At 54.6% G+C, this 22,061-nt stretch overlaps 1 protein-coding gene across 4 annotated transcripts in view; it reads left to right on the plus strand.

Moving 5' to 3' along the window:
• The window catches only part of LOC133930566 (ATP-dependent (S)-NAD(P)H-hydrate dehydratase-like), a 31,822-nt gene that overhangs the window by 2,480 nt on the left and 7,281 nt on the right, over positions 1-22,061 (plus strand). The window contains exon 1 of one of the 4 annotated variants that reach the window (XM_062377233.1): positions 16,575-16,977. The exons of 1 other annotated variant lie outside the window; for it this stretch is intronic. In XM_062377233.1, coding sequence (XP_062233217.1) covers positions 16,689-16,977 — 289 coding nt within the window. In that variant the 5' untranslated portion in view covers positions 16,575-16,688. Of the gene's footprint in view, positions 1-16,574; positions 16,978-22,061 lie in introns of those variants that run through there. 2 more of the 4 variants (XM_062377232.1, XM_062377231.1) reach the window with 2 other exon arrangements.

The following is a 22,061-nucleotide window of genomic DNA, read 5'->3' on the forward strand; positions in this document are numbered from 1 at the left end:
TAAACCTCAGACTTTGCAGAAAACCCCAACAATACTTTTTTTTGCAGAAAAATATCTTAGAATTTGAATTTTGTATCTGCACAGTATTTATTTATATGTTATTATTACTGTTTAATTACTTGTTATGCATTTAAATTCAATAATATTCATATAATATCATAGGAAATATTGGAAAATTTCACAGCAATCTAATTTAGCAAACACGATGCAACTTTACTAGTAGTAATACTTACGTCATTTGAATATGAAGATGGCTGGCATCACGAATAAAGAGTTCGCTGAGCTGAGTGCATATGGCTGCAACTATCTCACTTGGACATTGGATGTCCGCATTGTACTTGGAGCAAAAAAAGGCTCGCGCTGCCATTGGCCTAGGAAAAAATAGTGCAATAGTTCCCACAGAGGATGAGAATAATCAGACATTTCTTTTTCTCCGCCACTATCTCTCCCTTACTTTGAAGGATGAGTACATTGCAATGATCAGTGCTCAGGCACTATAGGACGTACTGCAGGAGCAGTTTGAGCACCTTAAGTACACCATCAAGTCTCTTACAGAGTAAGGATGGGTTCGGCTCTATTTCTATGACCACAAGCATGTCAGAGAGTATAACTCCGTGCTACACTGCATTTGCACAATTCTGTGTCTCTATGGGAAAGAGATCATATAAGAGGAGAAAATTGAGAAGTCCCTCTCCACTTTCCACCGAATGTGGTAGAATCCACATGCAATCACTGTCAATCAAAATACAAGAAGTATTCAGAACTGACTGACGTATTGCAGCTTCTTGAAGTTCATGATGAAGTCATTAATAAGAACTTCTTATCCCAGCCACAATGGAAGAGCAGTGGTCTAGAAGTCAACCACAGCTCTTTCAAAGCACGTAGAACCGCAATAAGAAGCGGGGGAAGGAAGGAAGGAAAGTAGTGGCAGACAAGGTCAAGCCTGATGATGATAATGGTAAGACAAAGAAAGAAGTCAAGCCATATGGTGAGTAGAAACAGAATCTGCAAAGTACCAAAACATGTTGTGGAAGCATACCAAAAGAAGCACATCTTACCATTGCAGTGGGGATGGAGGTGAAAAAGTAGCCGCAATTGAAAGGAAAGCATCTCACATGGAAGTTAATAGTGCTCCCACACTAACAATAAAAGACCTCCTAATGAATGATGTAGAGGCCCTTACTTTGCTCTCCTCCACCACAATAGAAGATGCCATGAAGTATGAAGCGGAAAAGAAAGCCGTTGAAGAAGAAGTGTCTAAATATTTCATAGACTCTATCTAGAATTAGAGTAATCAGTAATCCATTTAGTTGCTGAATTTAGAATGAATGAAATCTCAAGAAGAGCAAATGTAGCTGTAAACAATATTTTTTGATATAGAATATGTGTGGCGCTCATATGGAGGGAGTGTGTTTTGTGGACATTAGAACCGCAAATATCATCTTAAGAGAAAATGTGTATTTTTAGTCTATTAGAAATAGCTCCGGAAAAGTGATGACTGTCACTGGTAGTGATAAATGTACAGTAGGTTCTAGAAGAGCCATAGTCATACTATCTATGAGAACTATTTTGCATATCGAAGAAACATTGTTGTACCCTGAATTCACAAGAAATCTCTTAAGTTTTAAAAATATTCACGCTAGCGGTTTTCATGTAGAAAACTGGTGAAGAAGATGGCAGAGAGCACCTATTCATCACTAAGCATGATAGTGAAGTAAGAATACTAGAAAAAAAATTCTCTGTATGAGCAGTGGCTTATACTACACTTGCATTAAAATACATAAAGTGTTTACTCATAGTGCAGAATTATTCTCCGTATAGCATGATAAATTAGATCACCCTGGTTTTAGAATGATAAGAAACATAATTACTAACTCACAAGGTCATGACATAAATGTAAAGAATTTCCTGAATCAGGAAGATTTTGCATACCTTGCATGTGCTACCGCAAAATCAATAAAAATACCGTCTACCTTGAAGGTGTAGGATCAAGGAGGCTGACTAGAGGGGGGGGTGAATAAACGGTTCTAAAAACTATCTATCAATTTAACCGATAAAGATGAGAAATTAAAATGATCAATTATAACATATATAAAACCCACAAACTCTATGTCTCAACAAAGTGATAAATTCTATGTCTATATCAAGATTTGCAACCTAGGGCGACATGTAAGCAATTATGATTCTAGGAATATAAATTGCACAAGGTAAATTGAATAAAAACAAATGTCACAACATAGAAGTAAATTGCATGAGAGATGACACCCGAAGTTTATTCCATGGTATTGTGATTTTCCAATCACCTCTAATCCACGTTGCGGTGAGTTCAAGCCTTTAACCGCTCCTCTATCAAGTATACAATTCTCACCACGAGAAGAGGTTCTCCACGAGAAACTTGATCATGAGTTGGTTAATCCAATGAATCACTCACTACCTCAATTCCACTAGAGTTACACTTGGTCTCTCCGGCAAGGCGTGCACAAGGCCTCTCACAATCACTACCGTGACTCCTTCACAAGCTTCTTTGAAGGGCTCAACGGCACAACCACCTCCAAGCCATCTAGGAGGCGGCAACCTCCAAGAGTAACAAGCCAAGACGAACTCAACTCTCACCAAGTGCCTAAAGCTCAATCACTAATGCAAATGCACTTGATTCTTGCTTTACAACCCTCTCTATGTGCAACACATGCACAAATGTATGGGGAGGACTTTTCTTAGCTCAAGTATGCTTAATGAGGGTAGAAGCTATTCTCCAAGTCACTGGAAAAGGGGTATATATATGCCACACCACCCAAACTAACCGTTATACCAAAAACTGACATCTCTGTGCATCTGGCGGTCAAACCGCAGTACAACTAGTGGTCAGAACGTCACTGGACAAACGGCATAAAACTAGCTGTTACAACATTTTCACCTTTCTAGCGGTCAGATCGACCCTCTTGGCTGTCAGACCGCCAAGTGGCGGTCGGACCGCCATCCTCTCTAAGAAAATGGAGGTTCTCTGCAAGCTGTGGCGGTTAGACCGACCTCCTTGGCGGTTGGACCACCACCCGATCCAGAGAAATGTGAGTTCTTTGTTAGTTCCAGGAGTCAGACCGCCCATCTTGGCGATCGACCGCCACCCTGGCGGTTAGACCGGAATTCTTGGTGGTCGGACAGTCACTCCTAGAACGGCACTGACGACACTCAGAGAAACGGCGATAACTTTTGAACCCGATATTCGATTTAGGTGATCTTAGACTCTATGGAGAGCTTATTCAAAGGGCTACACATCCCAACTGGTTGTTTGACCTCAAACCCATTGGATCAAACCTAAAACATATTCCAAAGATCCACCATAATGAAAACTACATGAACCTTAAATATTTTCAAAACAAATTTGCAACCTAAAGGTTCCACATGACCAAGGGTTAATGCATTCATTATGTCAACTTGCAAACCACCTTTGCAAACTTAGTGACATACCACATGGAGTAGGAATACGAACTTGAGCTATTTGGAAAACCCATTTGTAAACAATAGCATTCTACTAAAGAGAGTATGCACAAGCAAGATTGAGCTTATCAACACATGGTAAAACTCAAGCAATTGTCAAGAACCCTCTTAATAGTACAATATTTATCCTATCAATCCTTGTGGAGCGGAGAAAGACGGGCGCCACACCATCCACATCGGTCGTGGAGCTGTCAAGGCCGACATGTGAGATGGTGAAGATTGACTCTTCGTGTGGGCGCATTGAAAGCTCCCGCCTATGGAAGGCGACGGACCCCTCTTGCGCTTCTTCTCCTCTTGATGGTTCTTGAGCTTGAACTCCACCGTGAGAGATATACTCATCAACTTATTGAAGTCAGCGAACTCATGCGCGGACAGCTGGCCCTACATCTTCGAGTTGAGACCATTGACAAAGCGGTATTACTTCCTCTCATTGGTGTCGACCTCATCCTGAGTATACTGTACAAGGTTGTCGGTGTATTCAGAACTAGGGGTCCCTAAGTCCCGAGACCAGGCCGGCCATCCGCCACATGTCACCACCCCGCAAGGTAAGAAGGAGCTAAGTCCCGGGAGAAGGTGTTCGGGGCCGCCGCCTCTGGTTCCCGAGCACCCTAGTTCCCCGATGATCCGCAGAGCCCGAATACCGGGAAGGAAGTGCTCGGGAGAGAGTGCTCGGGGCTGCACGTGGCAGCCCCCGAGGACTCGGTGCCCCGAAGGTCCCACCGGAGTGCTCGGGAGAGAGTGCTCGGGGCTGCTCGTGGCAGCCCCCGAGGACTCGGTGCCCCGAAGGTCCCACCGGAGTGCTCGGGAGAGAGTGCTCGGGGCTGCACGTGGCAGCCCCCGAGGACTCGGTTCCCCGAAGGTCTCACTCAAGTGCTCGGGAGAGAGTGCTCGGGGCTGCACGTGGCAGCCCCCGAGGACTCGGTTCCCCGAAGGTTCGCGCAAGATCATTCGACGACCCGAAGGGACCCGTCGACAGGGTGTCATCCAGTCAAAGGCCCAATGCCGCATTTAATAGGCACGCGCGGCCTGACATCCTGACATCCTGACATTCTCAGCTGCCCACGCCCCAGTGTCAGACCCTGCCATGCACTGGCAGGGGGGGCGTGGGTCCATTAAATGCACGGGTCCCGTCCCGTTTCATCCGGGTGCCTCGGGATAACGTTGCCAAGATCGAAGCGCTCCGTCTGCCACCCTGCCATGGCGGAAGAACAAGACAGGGTGGGCGCACCGGACACCTCTGAGGCTGCCCGGTGGGCCCCCTTCATGGCGCCCGAGGGCTTCCACAGTGGCGGGTGGTCGGATGCGCGCCGCATTTCTCCACCGCCCCTGTCACTTCGTCGAGACGAAATGATTACGCCTTTCTCCGTGGCACCTTGGCATTCGCATCCCCTCTTTCCCATTCAGGATATGTTGAGGTCGGCGCGCCTATAAAAGGAAAGGATGGAGAACACTAAAAGAGACCAGAGGACCCCCCGACGAACAAGACCGAAGGAACCGAAAGTGTGTGAAGAAGAGGACGCAGACGCTCGAACCAACTCAAGCCAAGCTAGAGCACGAGAGCCTCAAGCTCTTTGTAAACGGCTCTCCCCTTAGAACCAGATACATCCTTGAAGAATTCCCTTCAAGGACAAATATAGCGCTCACACAGGAGTAGGGTGTTACGCCTCCGTGCGGCCCGAACCTGTCCAAACCCCGGTGCACCCATTTTTTCTCGCATTAGGGCAACCATCTCCCGCCAGCCATCGCATTTGTTTCCGTTCCCACTTATTTCCCAAACAAGCTTTTCCAGGATCATCCCCCCGGCCGAATCTCTAAAAAGGGGTCTCTCGGGATCCCTGCGACAGGAGTTCACCCTCCGACAGCTGGCGCGCCAGGTAGGGGGGAATATCCCTGTATTGTTTGTTTCACTTTTTTTTACAGGAAAAGATGGCCGGTGGGCAACGTCTCCAGCGTTCCGGCTCCACTTCCAGTGACGGAGCGCTGCCCGACGCCCGATAGAGCCCCGTCGCTGCTGCGTACCAGCGGCAGCCGCCATCCACGTGCGCGGTTTTTCCCGCTCAAGGGGATCAAGGCGCTGGGCCCATCAGGGCCGCCGCCGCCGCTGCCGACGCACTTTCCGACCCCCAGCAGGTGGTCGGATCCCCGGCCACTAGGTCCGCCTCTGGACCACGTCGGGTGCCGCCTCGGCGCAGGCTCGCTTTCAGCGAGGCCAGCCCAGGGAGCGCGCTGCTTGCAGCACATGCTCTCCTCAGGCACCCGCCCATTCAGGCCACGCCAAACACTCCGGAAGGCCGGTGGATACAAGATGTCGCCGCTTTGGTCGGCACTGCTCGTCGCCAGGTGCAGGCCGGGAGTCCTCGCGCCACTTCTCAGCATGGTGCCGCCAGAGCCGGCTCCTCAACGGGCAACACCCGCACGGGCCGAGGGGTCTCCAGGCGGAGCGCCGTCCCCCTGGCCGCGTCTGAAGCCCGGGACCTTCGTTTACACCTTGATGAGCGGAGGGGCCACGAGGATGCCCGAGTTACTCTCGAACGTCAGCGGGAGACCCGGCAGGGGGTTGGGGCAGAGGACCAGGCTTCCTCTCTCCCGGCCCACGGCCACCGGGGATCCCCGGCTCGCCGCTTCTCGCCACCAAGGACCCCCGCTCGTGCTGCGGGGTACGGCACCGGTTGCCGCGCCTTCACCACCGAGCTCCGCCGGGTTAGGTGGCCTTCCAAGTTCTGCCCCGAGCTGCCGGAGAAGTACGACGAGTCCATCGACCCCGTCGAGTTCCTCCAGATCTACACGACGGCCGTCCAAGCGGCCGGAGGCAGCGAAAAGGTGATGGGAAACTACTTTCATGTTACCCTGAGGGGCTCCGCCCGCTCTTGGCTTATGAACTTACCCCCAGGGTCTATCGGCTCCTGGGATGACCTGTGCCACCAGTTCGTGGCCAACTTTCAGGGCACGTTTACGCGTCCCGGTTTGGAGTGCGACCTCCACGCCGTCCAACAGCAGGAAGGGGAGACGCTACGGCGATTTATACAGCGTTTCAGCCAGGTTCGCAACACTATTCCGCGAGTGGCCCCCCATGCTATTATTGTTGCTTTCTGGCAGGGCGTCCGTGATGAGCGGATGCTCGAGAAGCTAGGTACGCACGAGATCGAGACCACTGCGGAACTCTTCGCACTGGCCGATAAGTGCGCCAAGGCTGCGGAGGCCAGGGCGTGGCATGCTCCTCGCCCCGCTTCCGACCAGCCAAGTTCTTCCCGCTCTGATAAGCGGGAAAAGAAAAAGAGAAGGAAGCGCGAGGCCGCTCCCGTTGAGCCAGCCCAAGTCCCCGCTCACAGGGTGCCGCAAGAGCCCGATCACCGGCAAGAGCGTCGGCCGGGTGTCGATCGGCGCCCCGTCAGGGCCCCTGCTCGGGCTCCTCCTCGGGCCTCTGTGCCCGCGAGGGCCCCGGCACCGGCTAGGGCGTCAGCTCCAGCAAGAGCCTCGGCCCCTGGCCGAGCTCCTGTTCCAGCGAGGGCCCCCGCTCCCGCGGGGCCCGAGCCAGGTAAATGGTGTCCCATACACCTGACCAGATGGCACGACCTCACGGAGTGTCGTACGGTCAAAGGACTCGTGGAGCAGCGCCAGAGGGAGCGCGACGAGTCCCGCGGAGGAGGCGATACCGAGGTCGTCCCCAACAACGCCGAGCTCGGCTTCCAGGAGCCCTAGCATGCGGTCGCCTTCATCGACGGGGGCGCTTACACACCCTGCTCGCGCCGTGGCATCAAGGTCATGCGACGCGAGGTGTGCTCGGCAACCCCGAGCGAGGAGGCCACAAGACCCCTAAGGTGGTCGGATGCTCCGATCACGTTCAGCATGGCTGATCACCCCGCCAGTACTGCAGCCGTGGGACGGCTACCTCTGGTAGTGTCTCCCACTATCTGCAATGTTAAGGTCGGCAGAGTGCTGATCGACGGTGGTGCCGGCCTCAACCTCCTTTCCAAAGAGGCTTTTGAGAAGCTGCAGGTATCTTCCCGACGCCTAAAGCCGTCACTCCCCTTCTGTGGAGTAACCCCCGGGCACTCCCTGCCCCTCGGGCAGGTTGAGTTGCCTGTCACGTTCGGGAGCCGGGACAACTTCCGCACGGAGTGCGTCCTTTTCGATGTCGCGGAGCTCCCTCTCCCCTACAACGCCATCCTCGGGCGTCTGACGCTTGCCAAGTTTATGATGGCCGTGCATTATGCATACCTTACGGTTAAGATGCCCGGCCCCGCAGGCTCTATCTCCGTGATCGCCGACTCCGGCGGCGCCGTCTCCTGCGCTGAACAATCATACATGGCTCTGGTCTCAGCACAGGCCGAGGTTGATGGCTCTACAGGGGGCCCGGCACCCTCTTCATCCAGACCCCGACTCGCCGCCGACACCTCTGTTCCAACGAAGGAGGTCGAGGTGGGCGAAGACGCTACCCAGGTTGTCCGTATCGGCAGCGACCTGGGCAGCAAATAGGAAAGCGCGCTCGTCGCCTTCCTCCGGGCTAACGTAGACGTGTTTGCCTGGCAACCGTCCGACATGCCCAGGATCCCTAGGGAGGTGATCGAGCATCATTTGGCCGTGCGTCCGGACGCCCGCCCAGTGAAGCAGAAGGTCCGGCGGCAGGCGCCAGAGCGCCAGGAGTTTATCCGCGAGCAGGTCCGCAAGCTCCTCGACGCCGGATTCATCCGAGAAGTCCTCCACCCCGACTGGCTAGCAAACCCAGTCATCGTCCCGAAGGCCAACGGCAAGCTTCGCATGTGCGTGGACTACACCGACCTTAACAAGGCTTGTCCTAAAGATCCCTTCCCCTTACCTCGCATTGATCAAATTATAGATTCAACTGCGGAATGTGATCTTTTATGCTTCCTAGATGCAAACTCTGGGTATCACCAGATTCGCATGGCCGTGGGGGACGAGGAAAAAACTGCTTTTACTACCCCGGTGGGGACTTATTGCTACATGTCAATGCCTTTCGGCCTGCGCAACGCTGGATCCTCTTTCCAGCGCGCTATTCATATCACTCTTAACTCGCAGGTTGGCCGCAACGTCGAGGCTTACATCGACGATCTCGTGGTCAAAACCCGAGACCGCGCCACCCTGCTCGAGGACCTTGCCGAGACTTTCAACAGTCTCCGCTCTACCCGCCTCAAGCTCAACCCGGAGAAATGTGTCTTCGGGGTGCCGGCGGGCAAGCTCCTTGGTTTCTTAGTCTCTAGCCGAGGGATCGAGGTCAATCCAGAGAAGATCCGGGCCATCGAGCAGATGCGCCCCCCGGTTCGACTCAAGGAAGTCCAGCGCCTCGCCGGCTGCATGGCAGCCCTCGGGCGCTTCATCTCCAAGCTCGGGGAGCGAGGGCTCCCCCTCTTCAAGCTTCTGAAGAAATCCGGTCATTTTGACTGGACGCCGGAGGCCGAGCAGGCCTTCCGCGACTTAAAGAAGTACCTCACTTCACCACCCGTGTTGGTGGCTCCTTCTCAAGGTGAGCCCCTGCTGCTCTACGTTTCGGCCACTCCTCAGGTTGTGAGCGTAGTACTGGTGGTGGAGCGCGACGAGTGTTCGGGGCTGGGTGCTGGGTCCCAGCTCCCAGAGGCCCCCGACCGCTCACTTATCCTCGCGGCTCCCCCTGGGCAAGGGGTCGAGCCCGAGCACACTGCTCTTCCCAGCCAAGAAATCGAGCCCGAGTGCCCGGCCAGCCCCGACCATACCGCCAACCCTGGGGGCTGTGGCAGCCCCCCGGGTGGGGCCACCATCCGGGCCCGCCGGGTACAGCGACCGGTGTACTTCGTCAGCGAGGTCCTCCGGGAGGCCAAGACAAGGTATCCCCAAGCGCAGAAGCTACTCTATGCCGTGCTCGTCGCCTCCCGGAAGTTGCGCCACTACTTCCAGGCGCACAAGATCTCGGTGGTTACCACTTATCCACTGGGACCCATTCTCCGGAACCGGGAGGGCACCGGACGCGTTGTCAAATGGGCGATCGAGCTGGCGGAGTTTGACTTACACTTCGTCTGTCGCCAGGCAATCAAAAGCCAGGCGCTCTCCGACTTCTTAGCAGAGTGGACGCCCGTCCCCTGCGTCATCCCAGAAGAGATCTCTGCCTATCCTGGGCACGACGCGCCCGGGTACTGGGTTATGCACTTCGATGGCTCCCTCTCGCTGAAAGGCGCAGGGGCCGGAGTGGTTCTCACCTCCCCAACGGGTGAAGAGCTCCGGTACGTCGTACAGTTGCAGTTCCGCGCATCCAACAACATGGCGAAGTATGAAGGTCTCATCGCCGGCCTCCGGGCTGTGGTGGGGCTCGGGATTCGTCGCCTCCTGGTCAAAGGGGACTCCCAACTGGTCGTCAACCAGGTATCCAAGGAGTACCAGTGCACGGATCCTCAAATGGCGGCGTACGTAGCTGCAGTCAGGAAGCTCGAGAGACGTTTCGACGGCCTCGAATTGCAGTATATCCCTCGTCGCGACAATGCTCCGGCCGACGAGCTCTCTCGCCTGGCCTCCTCACGTGCGCGCGTCCCTGCCGGAGTCTTTGAAGAAAGACTCGCACGGCCTTCCGTCCTGCCTGCCGAACAGGATGAAGGGGAAACCTCGAACTCAATTCAGGGGACCCCGGCGGTGCCCTCAGTGGGAAGCCCCGTCAGGGTGCCGCCGTCCGGCGAGTGCGCTGTGCTCGCCGAACGTTCTCAAGATGCCTCGTGGATGTCTGACATCCGAGGGTACTTGAAAGAAAAGTTCCTACCCGAGGATGAGGCGTCTACCGAAAGGGTTGCTCGGCAGTCCAAACGCTATGCCATAGTAGATGGGGATCTCTACCGACGTAGCGCAGGAGGTGTCCTCCTGAAATGCATCTCTCGGGCAGAAGGCAGCGATCTTCTCGCTGAGGTCCACGAGGGCGAGTGCGGTGGCCATTCATCGTTCCGCACGCTGGTCGGGAAAGCCTTCCGGCAAGGTTTCTACTGGCCTACAGCCCTCCAGGATGCTTCCGAGCTGGTTCGGCGCTGCAGGGCGTGCCAGTTCCATGCAAAGCAGATTCACCAGCCAGCTCAGGCTCTCCATACCATTCCCCTGTCATGGCCTTTCGCGGTCTGGGGTTTGGACATTCTTGGTCCATTCCCCCGAGCAGTCGGGGGCTATGCATACCTATATATCGCTATCGACAAATTCACCAAGTGGCCGGAGGCGGTCCCAGTCGTCAAGGTGACTAAAAACACGGCGCTCCAGTTTATCCGCGGCATCACCAGCCGCTTCGGTGTCCCCAATCGGATCATCACCGACAACGGCACCCAGTTCACTAGTGCCTTGTTCGGGGACTATTGCGAAGATCTCGGCATCAAGCTTTGCTTCGCTTCCGTCGCTCATCCTCGGAGTAACGGGCAGGTCGAGCGCGCCAATGCGGAGATACTGAAGGGCCTCAAAACCCGGACCTATAACGTGCTCGCTAAGCACGGGAAGGGATGGGTAGACGAGCTGCCAGCCGTGCTGTGGGCCAATCGGACTACGCCAAGCCGCGCCACCGGGGAGACTCCGTTCTTCCTCGTCTATGGCGCCGAAGCAGTCCTCCCCTCCGAGCTCACTCTGGGCTCCCCTCGAGTGCATGCATACTCCGAGGGTGAGCAGGAACATCAAAGGCACGACGACGTGGACTACCTGGAAGAGCGCCGGCGGCGTGCTGCTGTCCGGGCGGCTCGGTACCAGCAGAGTCTGCGGCGTTATCATCTGCGCCGTGTCCGGGCCCGGTCTCTCGAGGTGGGGGACCTAGTTCTCCGACGCATCCAGTCGCGCGAAGGAATGAATAAGTTGTCCCCTGTGTGGGAAGGTCCCTTCACCGTGATCGCGGTCCCCCGGGTAGGTTCTTTCAGGTTGGCGACGGAGGAAGGACAGCCACTCCCGAATCTGTGGAACATCGAGCATCTCCGACGTTTCTACCCGTAGATGGTCGTGCTCACGGCTCAGGTCAGCAAGGCCGGGGGCTTCTCCCCGCCCGAGCAGTCTGAAGGCTTCGCCCCGTGGGGTAAGTCGCTGTCGCCCAACCTTGTAAATATTACACATTAAGTATTTCAATAAGCAATCGCTATGTCAAAGTACTTTTTCTGGATTCCGTATGTTTAATCTGTCTGGTGAGGAGCTCGGTTGTGCGAGAAAAAGTTCGCTCTCTTTTTTTTTTCCCCCGTTGACAAAAGAATCCCGATCGGTATGCATGTAAGCAGTCGCCGCTGACCTACGTCCGGCATGGTAGGCTGTGGTGTTCGGTGTCGTGACAGGCTCCCGGGCTCTACCGAGTTTCGGGGTGCTCTGGGTAATCCCATCGCTCGAGCTGCTCGAGTAGTCCGGAGCTCGGGCCCCCGGAGCGGGCTGTCGGTGCTCGGTCTGGTCTGTCATACCCGGGCACCACCAAACCATAGGACCTCTGGGTTATGCCTCTGACCGCTCTTGTCCGCCGGTTTGAGTATTCGAGAGGTCTCGGGTCGAAAACGAGAGCAGTCTATAGCAAGTACCGCACTGACAGAGCGCACCAGACAAAGAAATCCTATTTTTTCTCTTAAGTCACAGGCTGGCGATCACGAGCAGCTCGGCCGCGAGGGCTTCAATGCCCCGGTCTCTGGTCGGCCCCAAGGGTCCTCGGGTGGTCCTACCACTTAGGCATGGGTGGTCGAGATCACCCGACCCTAGGAGCCTCGTATGCCTCTGGGCACTTGGGCGCTCCGTTGAAAGAATCGAGTCCCCGGGCACCCGAGCTCGGAAGCACATCCCTCCTGGATCGATGAGCCGGAAGGCCGACAGCTGTCCGGTGAGTGGTTATATTCAGACAAGTCTGCTTTAAGTAAATTTATGTCCTCGAGTCACTCTCGGGGGCTCTCGCGGTTTAATCTGTTCGGCGAGGTGGCCTCCTCGCACGCAAAACCCTGCCGCGTGACTATTTTTTCCCAGAACGACAGAACGGTTTACAGAAAAGAGTAGCGTGCTTGCGATAACGTCTGACCGAAGCCCTTCGTGGTGGTCGTGGTGTTTGGTCCGCTTTTAAGGACCCCGAGCACTACCGAGTCCTCGGGTGCCCTGGGTAATCCTATCGCTCGAGCTACTCGGGTAGTCCGGAGCTCAGGTCTCGGGGGCGGGCTGTCAGTGCTCGGCCTGGCCCGTTTTAAGCCCGGGCACCACAGGACCGCGAGGACTCTTGGTCACATTCTCGCCCGCACGCGTCTCCCTTCTACTAACTGAGTGGTCACAAAGTGAAAAAGTGTACATCAGGCACGGCGTGTTCCGAGCGGGATCGATCCATCTCCCGGGCAAGGAAGTCTGTGTCTTTGTTCTTAACTTAGGCAATGCGGATTCGCGAGAGCTTGAAGGCCGACTGTGCCAGCAACAGCGATCAAGACAACTTCATCCTTGGGGACGGGAAGGTCGGGAACGGCCCCACTGAGTACTCCCCGGGACTTCGAAGTAAAACATCGGAAGAAGCATCGAACACACAGAGAAACTGGAGTTGCGAGCCCAGGGGAAAACGGCCATTTAATATTCACAGGATATTTCCAAGGCATTTTCTAAGGGTTCACTCCTACATCTACAACAAAAGAAAAGAGGCTACAAAAGATCTAGTCGGCGGCAGAGGCGTCGGCTGAATCCTCTGAGTCATCCCCGGGGGCTGGCGGCGGCGGCACCTCTCGCCTGAAGCCGGCCGCCACCTCAGCGGCGGTACTCCGGACCGCTGCCCGGGCGGCCTCCCCCTCAGCCTCGACCACTCCCTCCCGCACCGGCTCCAGCGGGAAGTTAGGGTCCCTGCTTCGGTAGCAGGCCAGGACGTGCTCGGCCACTGCATGCGCCAAGCCACGTCCCTCCCGGGCGGCGAGTTCCTGGACCGCCCAAGGCAGAGCCTCGAGGCGCTCGCAGACCTGCTGCAGCCCCAACACTTGTCGTGCGGGGCCGTCGCCCTTCGTGTCGTCGACAAGCCGTCCGAGACCACCCTTCTCCACGGACCGTCGCATCCGCCGGAGTATGTCGTCCAGCATATGCTCGAGGTTGACTCGCGAGACAAAGGAGGTCTCGAGCTTCTCCTTGGCGGCCCGCAGCTGTGCCTCGAGCCCCTGGTTCCCGACCGGACCGGAAGAACCGCCAGCCGCGACGGGGGCGGCAGCCTGCTTCATCTTGGCCACCATCTCGGACAAGGCGCGTTCACGGGCGGCCAGTTCCGCCTCGTGCTTCGCACTCTCCTCCACCCTGGTAGCCGCGGCGGCCGCCGCAGCAGCAGCCTCGCCTTCTCGACGACTCAATTCGTCTTCTCGGCGCCTCATCTCGCCCTCCCGCCGGGCCAGCACATCCTCCTGCTGGGCCACCGAATCCTCCCGGGCACCGAGATCCGACGCCGATAGCTCATTGTCCACCTCCCGGATGGAGACGTCCTCCTCCCAGCGCTTGATTTCTTCTCTGATCTTCCAGAGGTCATCTTCCCAGCGCTGGAGGTCGGCGCGCGTCTTCTCGGCCGCGCCCTCCCGGCGGGCCAGCTCGGCTTGCCGCTCCTCCGCAGCCTGCTCCCGGGCTGCGACTGCCACCTCCCTCTCCTGCGCCTGCCCCATCCTGGCAAGGGCCTCGGCAGCTTGCTGCCTCGACGCCTCAGCCAAGCGGGCGGCGTCTTCTCGTTCCCGCGCGGCTTCTGCCCGCGCGGTCTTCAGAGTTTCTCGTTCCCGCGTGGCTTCCGCGCGGATGTCTTCTAGGAGCTTCTGCTCCCGCGCGGCTGCCGCACGGGCCTCCTCCTGGGCGCCCGCCAGCTGCGCCTTCTCCAGTGCCAGGCGGGCGCGCTCGGCCTCGAGCTCCCCCTCCTTGGCGTTCACCACTGCGCCCAGCCGCCCAACCGCTACTTGGACGCCTTCGATGGCGGCCAGGAAAGGATCGGCGGGCTGGCCGGGCACCGGTGGGGCCCAGGCTTCTCCGCAGAGTGCCTCCAAGGGGGCCGAGCTCTCCGCAGGGCCTTGCACCGCCATCCGCCCCGGGCTCTGCCTGCCCGGGGTAGGCTCCGCCAGAGCCAAGGTCTCGGACGGCGGCCGCATTCCCGCATCGGCCGCCCTGTCCACCGGCCCCGGCAGAACATCCACCTCCACCGTTATCCGCCCCGGGCTCTCCGCGCCCGGGGTAGGTTCCGCCGGCGCCCTTCTCTCGGCCGCCGCCTCCGCCTCTCTCCCAGGGGCCGCCACGTCAATTGGCGCCTCCGCCGTTCCTATGCCGGCCTCCGTCGGCGCAGCAGGCAGGCTCGGCTCTGGCCCCGGCACCTGCTCTCTCTCCGTCGCAGCAGTGCCTGCGGCCGGCCTACGGGAGACAAGTGAAAATTGTTAAAACTTAGTTCGGGCCGAAAACGCCCATGGAAAAGCAAGAAAGAAGACTCCCGTGCGTGCCGCCCGTATGGTCATCATATCCTTCGGAAGTTGTGTGGACACGCGTCCACTCATTTTCCCGTTGGAACGTACTTGAGGTCTAGGTCCGCAAGGGCCACCTCTCGAAAGCTTGCCACATGGCGTCCGCGCCAGCCTTGGCCTCGGTCGCGACGAAGGGCCCATTCGCAGTCTCCGTCCCGTCGGCTACCAACGGGCCCGGGGGCTACTGTCGGTGTATTCAGAACTAGGGGTCCCTAAGTCCCGAGACCAGGCCGGCCATCCGCCACATGTCACCACCCCGCAAGGTAAGAAGGAGCTAAGTCCCGGGAGAAGGTGCTCGGGGCCACCGCCTCTGGTTCCCGAGCACCCTAGTTCCCCGATGATCCGCAGAGCCCGAATACCGGGAAGGAAGTGCTCGGGGCTGCACGTGGCAGCCCCCGAGGACTCGGTGCCCCGAAGGTCCCACCGGAGTGCTCGGGAGAGAGTGCTCGGGGCTGCTCGTGGCAGCCCCCGAGGACTCGGTGCCCCGAAGGTCCCACCGGAGTGCTCGGGAGAGAGTGCTCGGGGCTGCACGTGGCAGCCCCCGAGGACTCGGTTCCCCGAAGGTCTCACTCAAGTGCTCGGGAGAGAGTGCTCGGGGCTGCACGTGGCAGCCCCCGAGGACTCGGTTCCCCGAAGGTTCGCGCAAGATCATTCGACGACCCGAAGGGACCTGTCGACAGGGTGTCATCCAGTCAAAGGCCCAATGCCGCATTTAATAGGCACGCGCGGCCTGACATCCTGACATCCTGACATTCTCAGCTGCCCACGCCCCAGTGTCAGACCCTGCCATGCACTGGCAGGGGGGGCGTGGGTCCATTAAATGCACGGGTCCCGTCCCGTTTCATCCGGGTGTCTCGGGATAACGTTGCCAAGATCGAAGCGCTCCGTCTGCCACCCTGCCATGGCGGAAGAACAAGACAGGGTGGGCGCACCGGACACCTCTGAGGCTGCCCGGTGGGCCCCCTTCATGGCGCCCGAGGGCTTCCACAGTGGCGGGTGGTCGGATGCGCGCCGCATTTCTCCACCGCCCCTGTCACTTCGTCGAGACGAAATGATTACGTCTTTCTCCGTGGCACCTTGGCATTCGCATCCCCTCTTTCCCATTCAGGATATATTGAGGTCGGCGCGCCTATAAAAGGAAAGGATGGAGAACACTAAAAGAGACCAGAGGACCCCCCGACGAACAAGACCGAAGGAACCGAAAGTGTGTGAAGAAGAGGACGCAGACGCTCGAACCAACTCAAGCCAAGCTAGAGCACGAGAGCCTCAAGCTCTTTGTAAACGGCTCTCCCCTTAGAACCAGATACATCCTTGAAGAATTCCCTTCAAGGACAAATATAGCGCTCACACAGGAGTAGGGTGTTACGCCTCCGTGCGGCCCGAACCTGTCCAAACCCCGGTGCACCCATTTTTTCTCGCATTAGTGCAACCATCTCCCGCCAGCCATCGCATTTGTTTCCGTTCCCGCTTATTTCCCAAACAAGCTTTTCCAGGATCATCCCCCGGCCGAATCTCTAAAAAGGGGTCTCTCGGGATCCCTGCGACAGGAGTTTACCCTCCGACAAAGGTGGTTGAAATCCTGCACGTACTCTACGACGATTCTGCCTCCTTACTTAAGATCCATGAACTCTCCTCTTGATCTAATGATCCATACTCAATCCAGTAATTACTCACAGGTTATCGGGTTTCGGGGAGCATTGCCATCTCTACTCTGGCTCTCTCCGGTGACTCCACGCCAGCAGCATCTTCCACAACCTCTCCAGCTTTCCCACGGCACTACCACTCCAGTAGATGAGCCGACACACGGGCGCGTGCCCCCACGCGTGGCACCAGCACCAGCAGCCGCCTCACCGCGGGCGCATGTGGGCCGCCTCCCCTGCCTTCCGCAATCAACTCGTCCTGCTCCGCACTCTCCTCCCTTCTCCCACCGCAGTCGGCACCTCTTCCCCTTCCTCCTCCTCCCCGAGCTCTCTCCGGGCCCACGCGATGGCGGCATCGGCGGTGTACGAGGCGGACGCGGAGGCCGTGATCCGGCGGATCACGCCGCCACTCGACCGCGCCCGGCACAAGGGACAGGCAGGTCAGTGCGCCGCCCTCCTCTGTTTCTTGATGAATTTCGGGCGATTGTGACGCGCGGTCGGTGTTTGTGGGAATGCCCCCACTGTGGATTGGGGTTGCTCTCGGATAGTGGGTTCAAGGACCTGTGGGTCTTCTTGGGATGGTGGCAGATTGCTCCTTATGGTTTGAATTGAGCGCTTTGACGATAAGAATCAAACAGACGGGATGTTGCTGATTCGAATTCGATGTAGAAAGTTTTGGGTTGTTGGTGCTGGGGAGCCATGGGTCAACTTGGTAGAGGATTGGCGTTTGGGTAGGGTGAATTCAACCTCGTCGGGCTCAAGTTTGGAAGCCTATTTTCGGTGATGGGGAATGACTGTGTGTTGTTCTTGCCACGACGGAAAGCTCTCTACAGTGTTGCAGTGCAGGACAGTTGGGTTTGGTTAATGTAATGTGGTATGATTTGTTCAATCTGAGCTTGTGTGTAAGTGTGTAACTGTGAAGAGAATGTCTCTCATGGCTGCGAAAGGGATGGGGGCTCAGTTGTACTGTTCATCAACCAAAGAGGTTCAAGGTGGAAATTGAGTGTCGTATTGCAATTGTAGTATACAAAGATCGTATGTTAGCACCATTGTGCTCTTTTATGTTCATTTGGTTTGGGGAACTGGATAGTGAATGGGCTGTGCGATCGTAGCTCCAAACCGAGTGCACATTTTTTATTTGTGGAATGGAATTAGGATTTCGTAATGTCTTGGGCATAATTGGCTTAAGAAAACTTGAAAAAAGAGAAAAAGAAACAAAGAAGAAGCCTCCGCCATCCATCTTCACACCCTTACGTGCTCCGTCATCCAGCTTCGCATCCTTATGAGTTCCTTGATGTCCAGACACTCGCTTGCTGTTACATCCTCCATATTTTCCTCTATGAATTTTGATGATGACTACTGGATGATTACCATTTCTGAACATCTCAGGGTTTTCCGTAATTCTAGGGGCATATATCTATCTATAGGAAGAGGATCCTTGGATGAAGGAAAACTACCTGTATGCACCTAAGGTATCCTGTAAACAGTGAAGTTTATCTCCAAGAGCAGAAAAGAAGACTTCAGAGCACGTACGGAGAAGAAGTCGAATAAGTTGCACAAGCCAGAAGACACCACAGGCCGAGCAAAGAAGTCGTCGACTAGGATAGATCTATCTAGGCTAGCTACGCATCCTCTTGTAACAGACTCATATCAAAACAAGACAAACATGATGTAGGATTATTATTCTAAGGGAAGTCCGAACCTGTCTAAAAACCTCTCTATGTGTTCCTTTGATTCGTCTACCCGAGCATCCCTCTTCTATTATACAAATTTGTATGATCGGCGGTTCACCAATCGTGGATAGCTAGCGCCGTCAATGGGGATCATGACAATAGACGTTGAAGATTCTACACAGAATGTATTGTTGACTTCGTCCAAGCTTGCATTGAGGACCGGTTTTTTGAACGAGGGGTTCTACGACAGCTTCACCCCTCCCACCGATGAACCGGCTATCGATCGGGTAAACTTCGATGAAGAACTTTCTGGCGACGAATCTAGCGATAAGGTAAGTCGCTTCATGGATCAATACGCCAAGGATTACGGCATCGAGTTTTAACCACTCGGTTGCCAAGACAACCGAGAATGCCCTATTCACCACAAGTTGGGATCTTCCGTTGCAAACTCTGACAACATAGATTGTCGAAACACCTATCCGAAGCAATTCGATGAAAGATCTATGATGGATTTGGACACTTCCTCTAGCGGAGGTTACCCCTGATAAGTCTTCGTCATCGGAGACTTAGGTGATGGTTTGGACAATCGTGATGACCCTCTACTTTTATATAGGGTGACAGCTCTCGGAAATGGCTCTTTGGCTGATGCTATGGCACGACTCGAGGCCACGATCTCCTTTTTTACCGCCACGTCGCATTTAATGCTCAACGCATGCGGGGCAGTTAGAGCAGTAACCTGAGGAACATGGCGCACCATGCCGTCATGCACGCACGCTTTCTCACCATAATCATAATCTCCTATCAGGTAAAAGATTCTCACCACTATCCGAAATCTCCGCTGCGACGGTCCAACTTTCGAACCTGACCAGCGGTAAGTCTTCTCCCCTCGTACTTTTGCAAGGACGGGATGATATTTTTAGGCTGATTAAAAAACCTATTTGGATGGAACACCTTCTAGAGGTCTCGCTTGAGAACACTTTGGCGTTCAGAACCCTGAATAGATGATGTGAGAACCTGGAGAACCCGGTTACACGCATCATCCTAATCGGGAACCCGAGTGTTACTCGATGATGCGGTCAGATAAAATGCTTATCTTTGCTGGCCAAATACTTGACCCGTTGAAGTCTTATTTCACGTACTGGTGGGGGGCTTGACAATGATTACAGGATGATTGCCATATCCGGGCATCCTAGGATTTTCGGTAATTCTTAGGACATATCTCTATCTGCAGAAAGAGGATCCCTGGATGAAAGAAAACTACTCGTAGGTACTTAGGGTATTTCGTAAACATGGAAGTTTATATCCAAAAATAGAAAGGAAGATTCTAGAAAACGTACAACGCCCCTATATATACAGAGTATATACAGAGCATGAAGACCCTATGGAGGACAAATCGAATAAGTTGCACAAGCCATAAGACACCGCAGGCCGAGCAAGGAAGTCGCCGACTAGGATATATCTATCTAGGTTAGCTACACAACGCGTTGTAACAGACTCATTCAATACAAGACAAACATGATGTAATATTATTATTTTAAGGGAGGCCCGAACCTGTCTAAAAATCCTTCTATGTGCTCCTTTGATTTGTCTATTCGAGGCATTCCTCTTCTATTCTACAAATTCGTAAGATCAACGATTCACCAATCGTCGACAAATTTGATCAGATAGACGCCTCAAAATTTCGAACCACCCTAATCACGGGTGGGTTAAGGAATACGACATGCATTCGTGCTGACCAACTGGAATATGACAACGGTCTCACCACTGGTCGGACCAAGCACAACCCAAGATCCACACATTTTCCGCTGGAAAAAACGATTCCGCCCCTAAGACAACACACAAGTATCCACATCCATACTCTGTTAGCCACCACAGTGACCAAGGTTGCACAGAACAGGCCGGCAAAAAGGCTGACGATGAGCCAGCCGAGCCGTGCGGAGGTGGAACACCTCCCCACGCACCAGGTGCGACTCTTTCGCTGCATGACATCCATAGTTGAAAGCAGGGGCACCCGTCGGACCGTGCAGAGGTGGAGCACATCCCCACGCACCGGGCGCAAAGCTTTCACTACACGAATTTCGATGTCTGTGCTGACGGACAATGCGGAGGTGGAGAACCTCCCCGTGCACCTAGCGCTACGCTTTTGCTGTATGAATTTTAACATCTGTGCCGATGGCATGACCAAGCTGACCACCGATCTGTCCTCGATGGCCCTGTGCCAACCACGATGGCCATATGGAGAGGGCTTAACTCGAGGGAGGAGGGGGCACGACCGGACAGAGATGGGCACGCCGCTAAGCCACGCCCGCACCCCAGGGAATTACGATGACATGAGGTGCCGGAGCTGGGAGGGCCACGACCGCCTGCTGTAAGGCGAAACGACAGCGACAAGGCCATCCAAGGTGTCCTCCATAGCGCCCCCTGGACTCACGCTAGTCGCGTAGATTCGGCCACCCTCTACAAGATGAGCACCATGCTGACCTAGAAAGATCCGATCCGAGGAGCCGCGCTACCTCCGCTATGGAATCTGAGTCGTCGCCAGACATCCAGGGCAGATCGGTGCAAACCACGGTGCCCTCGACTAACAACGACCTTAGATCTGCACACACCTCGCCAAACAACCACCAAGCACATCAAAAGTAGAATGGGAGTGAGTAAAAACGAGGAGGCTGCAGTGGGAGCCGACTTCGACACCGCTATAGGCCGCCGCCACTGCCGCGCGACAGCGGCCGGTGCTGGACGAACTGTGGGGGCTTGTTTGTTGATGGACGGGAGCGCCTTTGCTGTTCATCAAGATAAGTGCATTGGACAGGCTGAGAGCGAGAAGATGCTCAGAGCGGACACCTATTGGGTTATAGACTGAATGTGGGCCTGGACTTCTTCTATTACTTCTTCTATTTTAAGCCAAGTTTTTTTTTTTTGGTGTGGTCCTTGGCTGCTGAGGAGCAGGCATTGACTTTTCAATGGGCCTAATGGAAGCTGGGAGGGAAAGGCTAGAATGGGCTAGGCCATTGAACCTTGTGGTAGGGTATGACGTTGAGAATTTATGCACACTTATGTAGGCTGCGCCTGCCCCTGAACACCATCCGATCTCTTATAACTTACAAGCATATGGCTAGTAGAAAATGTGGAATAGAGTCAGCCCACAAAAAAACATGTTATGATCCCATGATGGACCAACCCATCCTAGAAGGTAAACATTGAACGAAACACCCTATTAATGACTATATCGAACCATGAAATGAACATAAGTCCACAATTAAGCAAATATGTAGGTGAACACATCTTGTTCATTACATTTCTGTTGTGTTGACATGACACTGGAAAACTACTACATTATGTCACTAATAGATGATGTTTAATAAGATCTGTTCATCTGACCCATGTAGTCTTCAAAATCAATAAATGATTTGAATTAAAGATAGTTTTTGCATGAATGATTAGATCTGTACTCTACGAACTATTGAGTTTCCCTTTCCTCATTAGTGAATTCTGGATGGAATCAAATCCATATGTAAACTAGTTTTGATGTTTATGGAGATTGAAAATATTCCTTCAAGTCAAAATATAATGCCTTTTTTATAGGTTTTGTAACTGTTATCAGGGATCAGTAACATAATTGTGAACAATTGAAATTTGATTGAAATGAGCTCGTGCCTAGTTTTGTACAGATCTTGAGCATACGAGGTGAATCATGTCCTAATCATGTCATGTTTACAAGACTAGCTGGGTGGATCGTTATGTACAATTGTATATAAGCTGTGGATATACTTGCATGAGTGCATTTGTAATAGAGGCATGTTCATATGAAGCGCTACGCATATCTTATTTTACCAAAATAAGGTGGCACT

This window comes from Phragmites australis, chromosome 10 (assembly GCF_958298935.1).
Source record: "Phragmites australis chromosome 10, lpPhrAust1.1, whole genome shotgun sequence".
NCBI lineage: Eukaryota > Viridiplantae > Streptophyta > Magnoliopsida > Poales > Poaceae > Phragmites > Phragmites australis.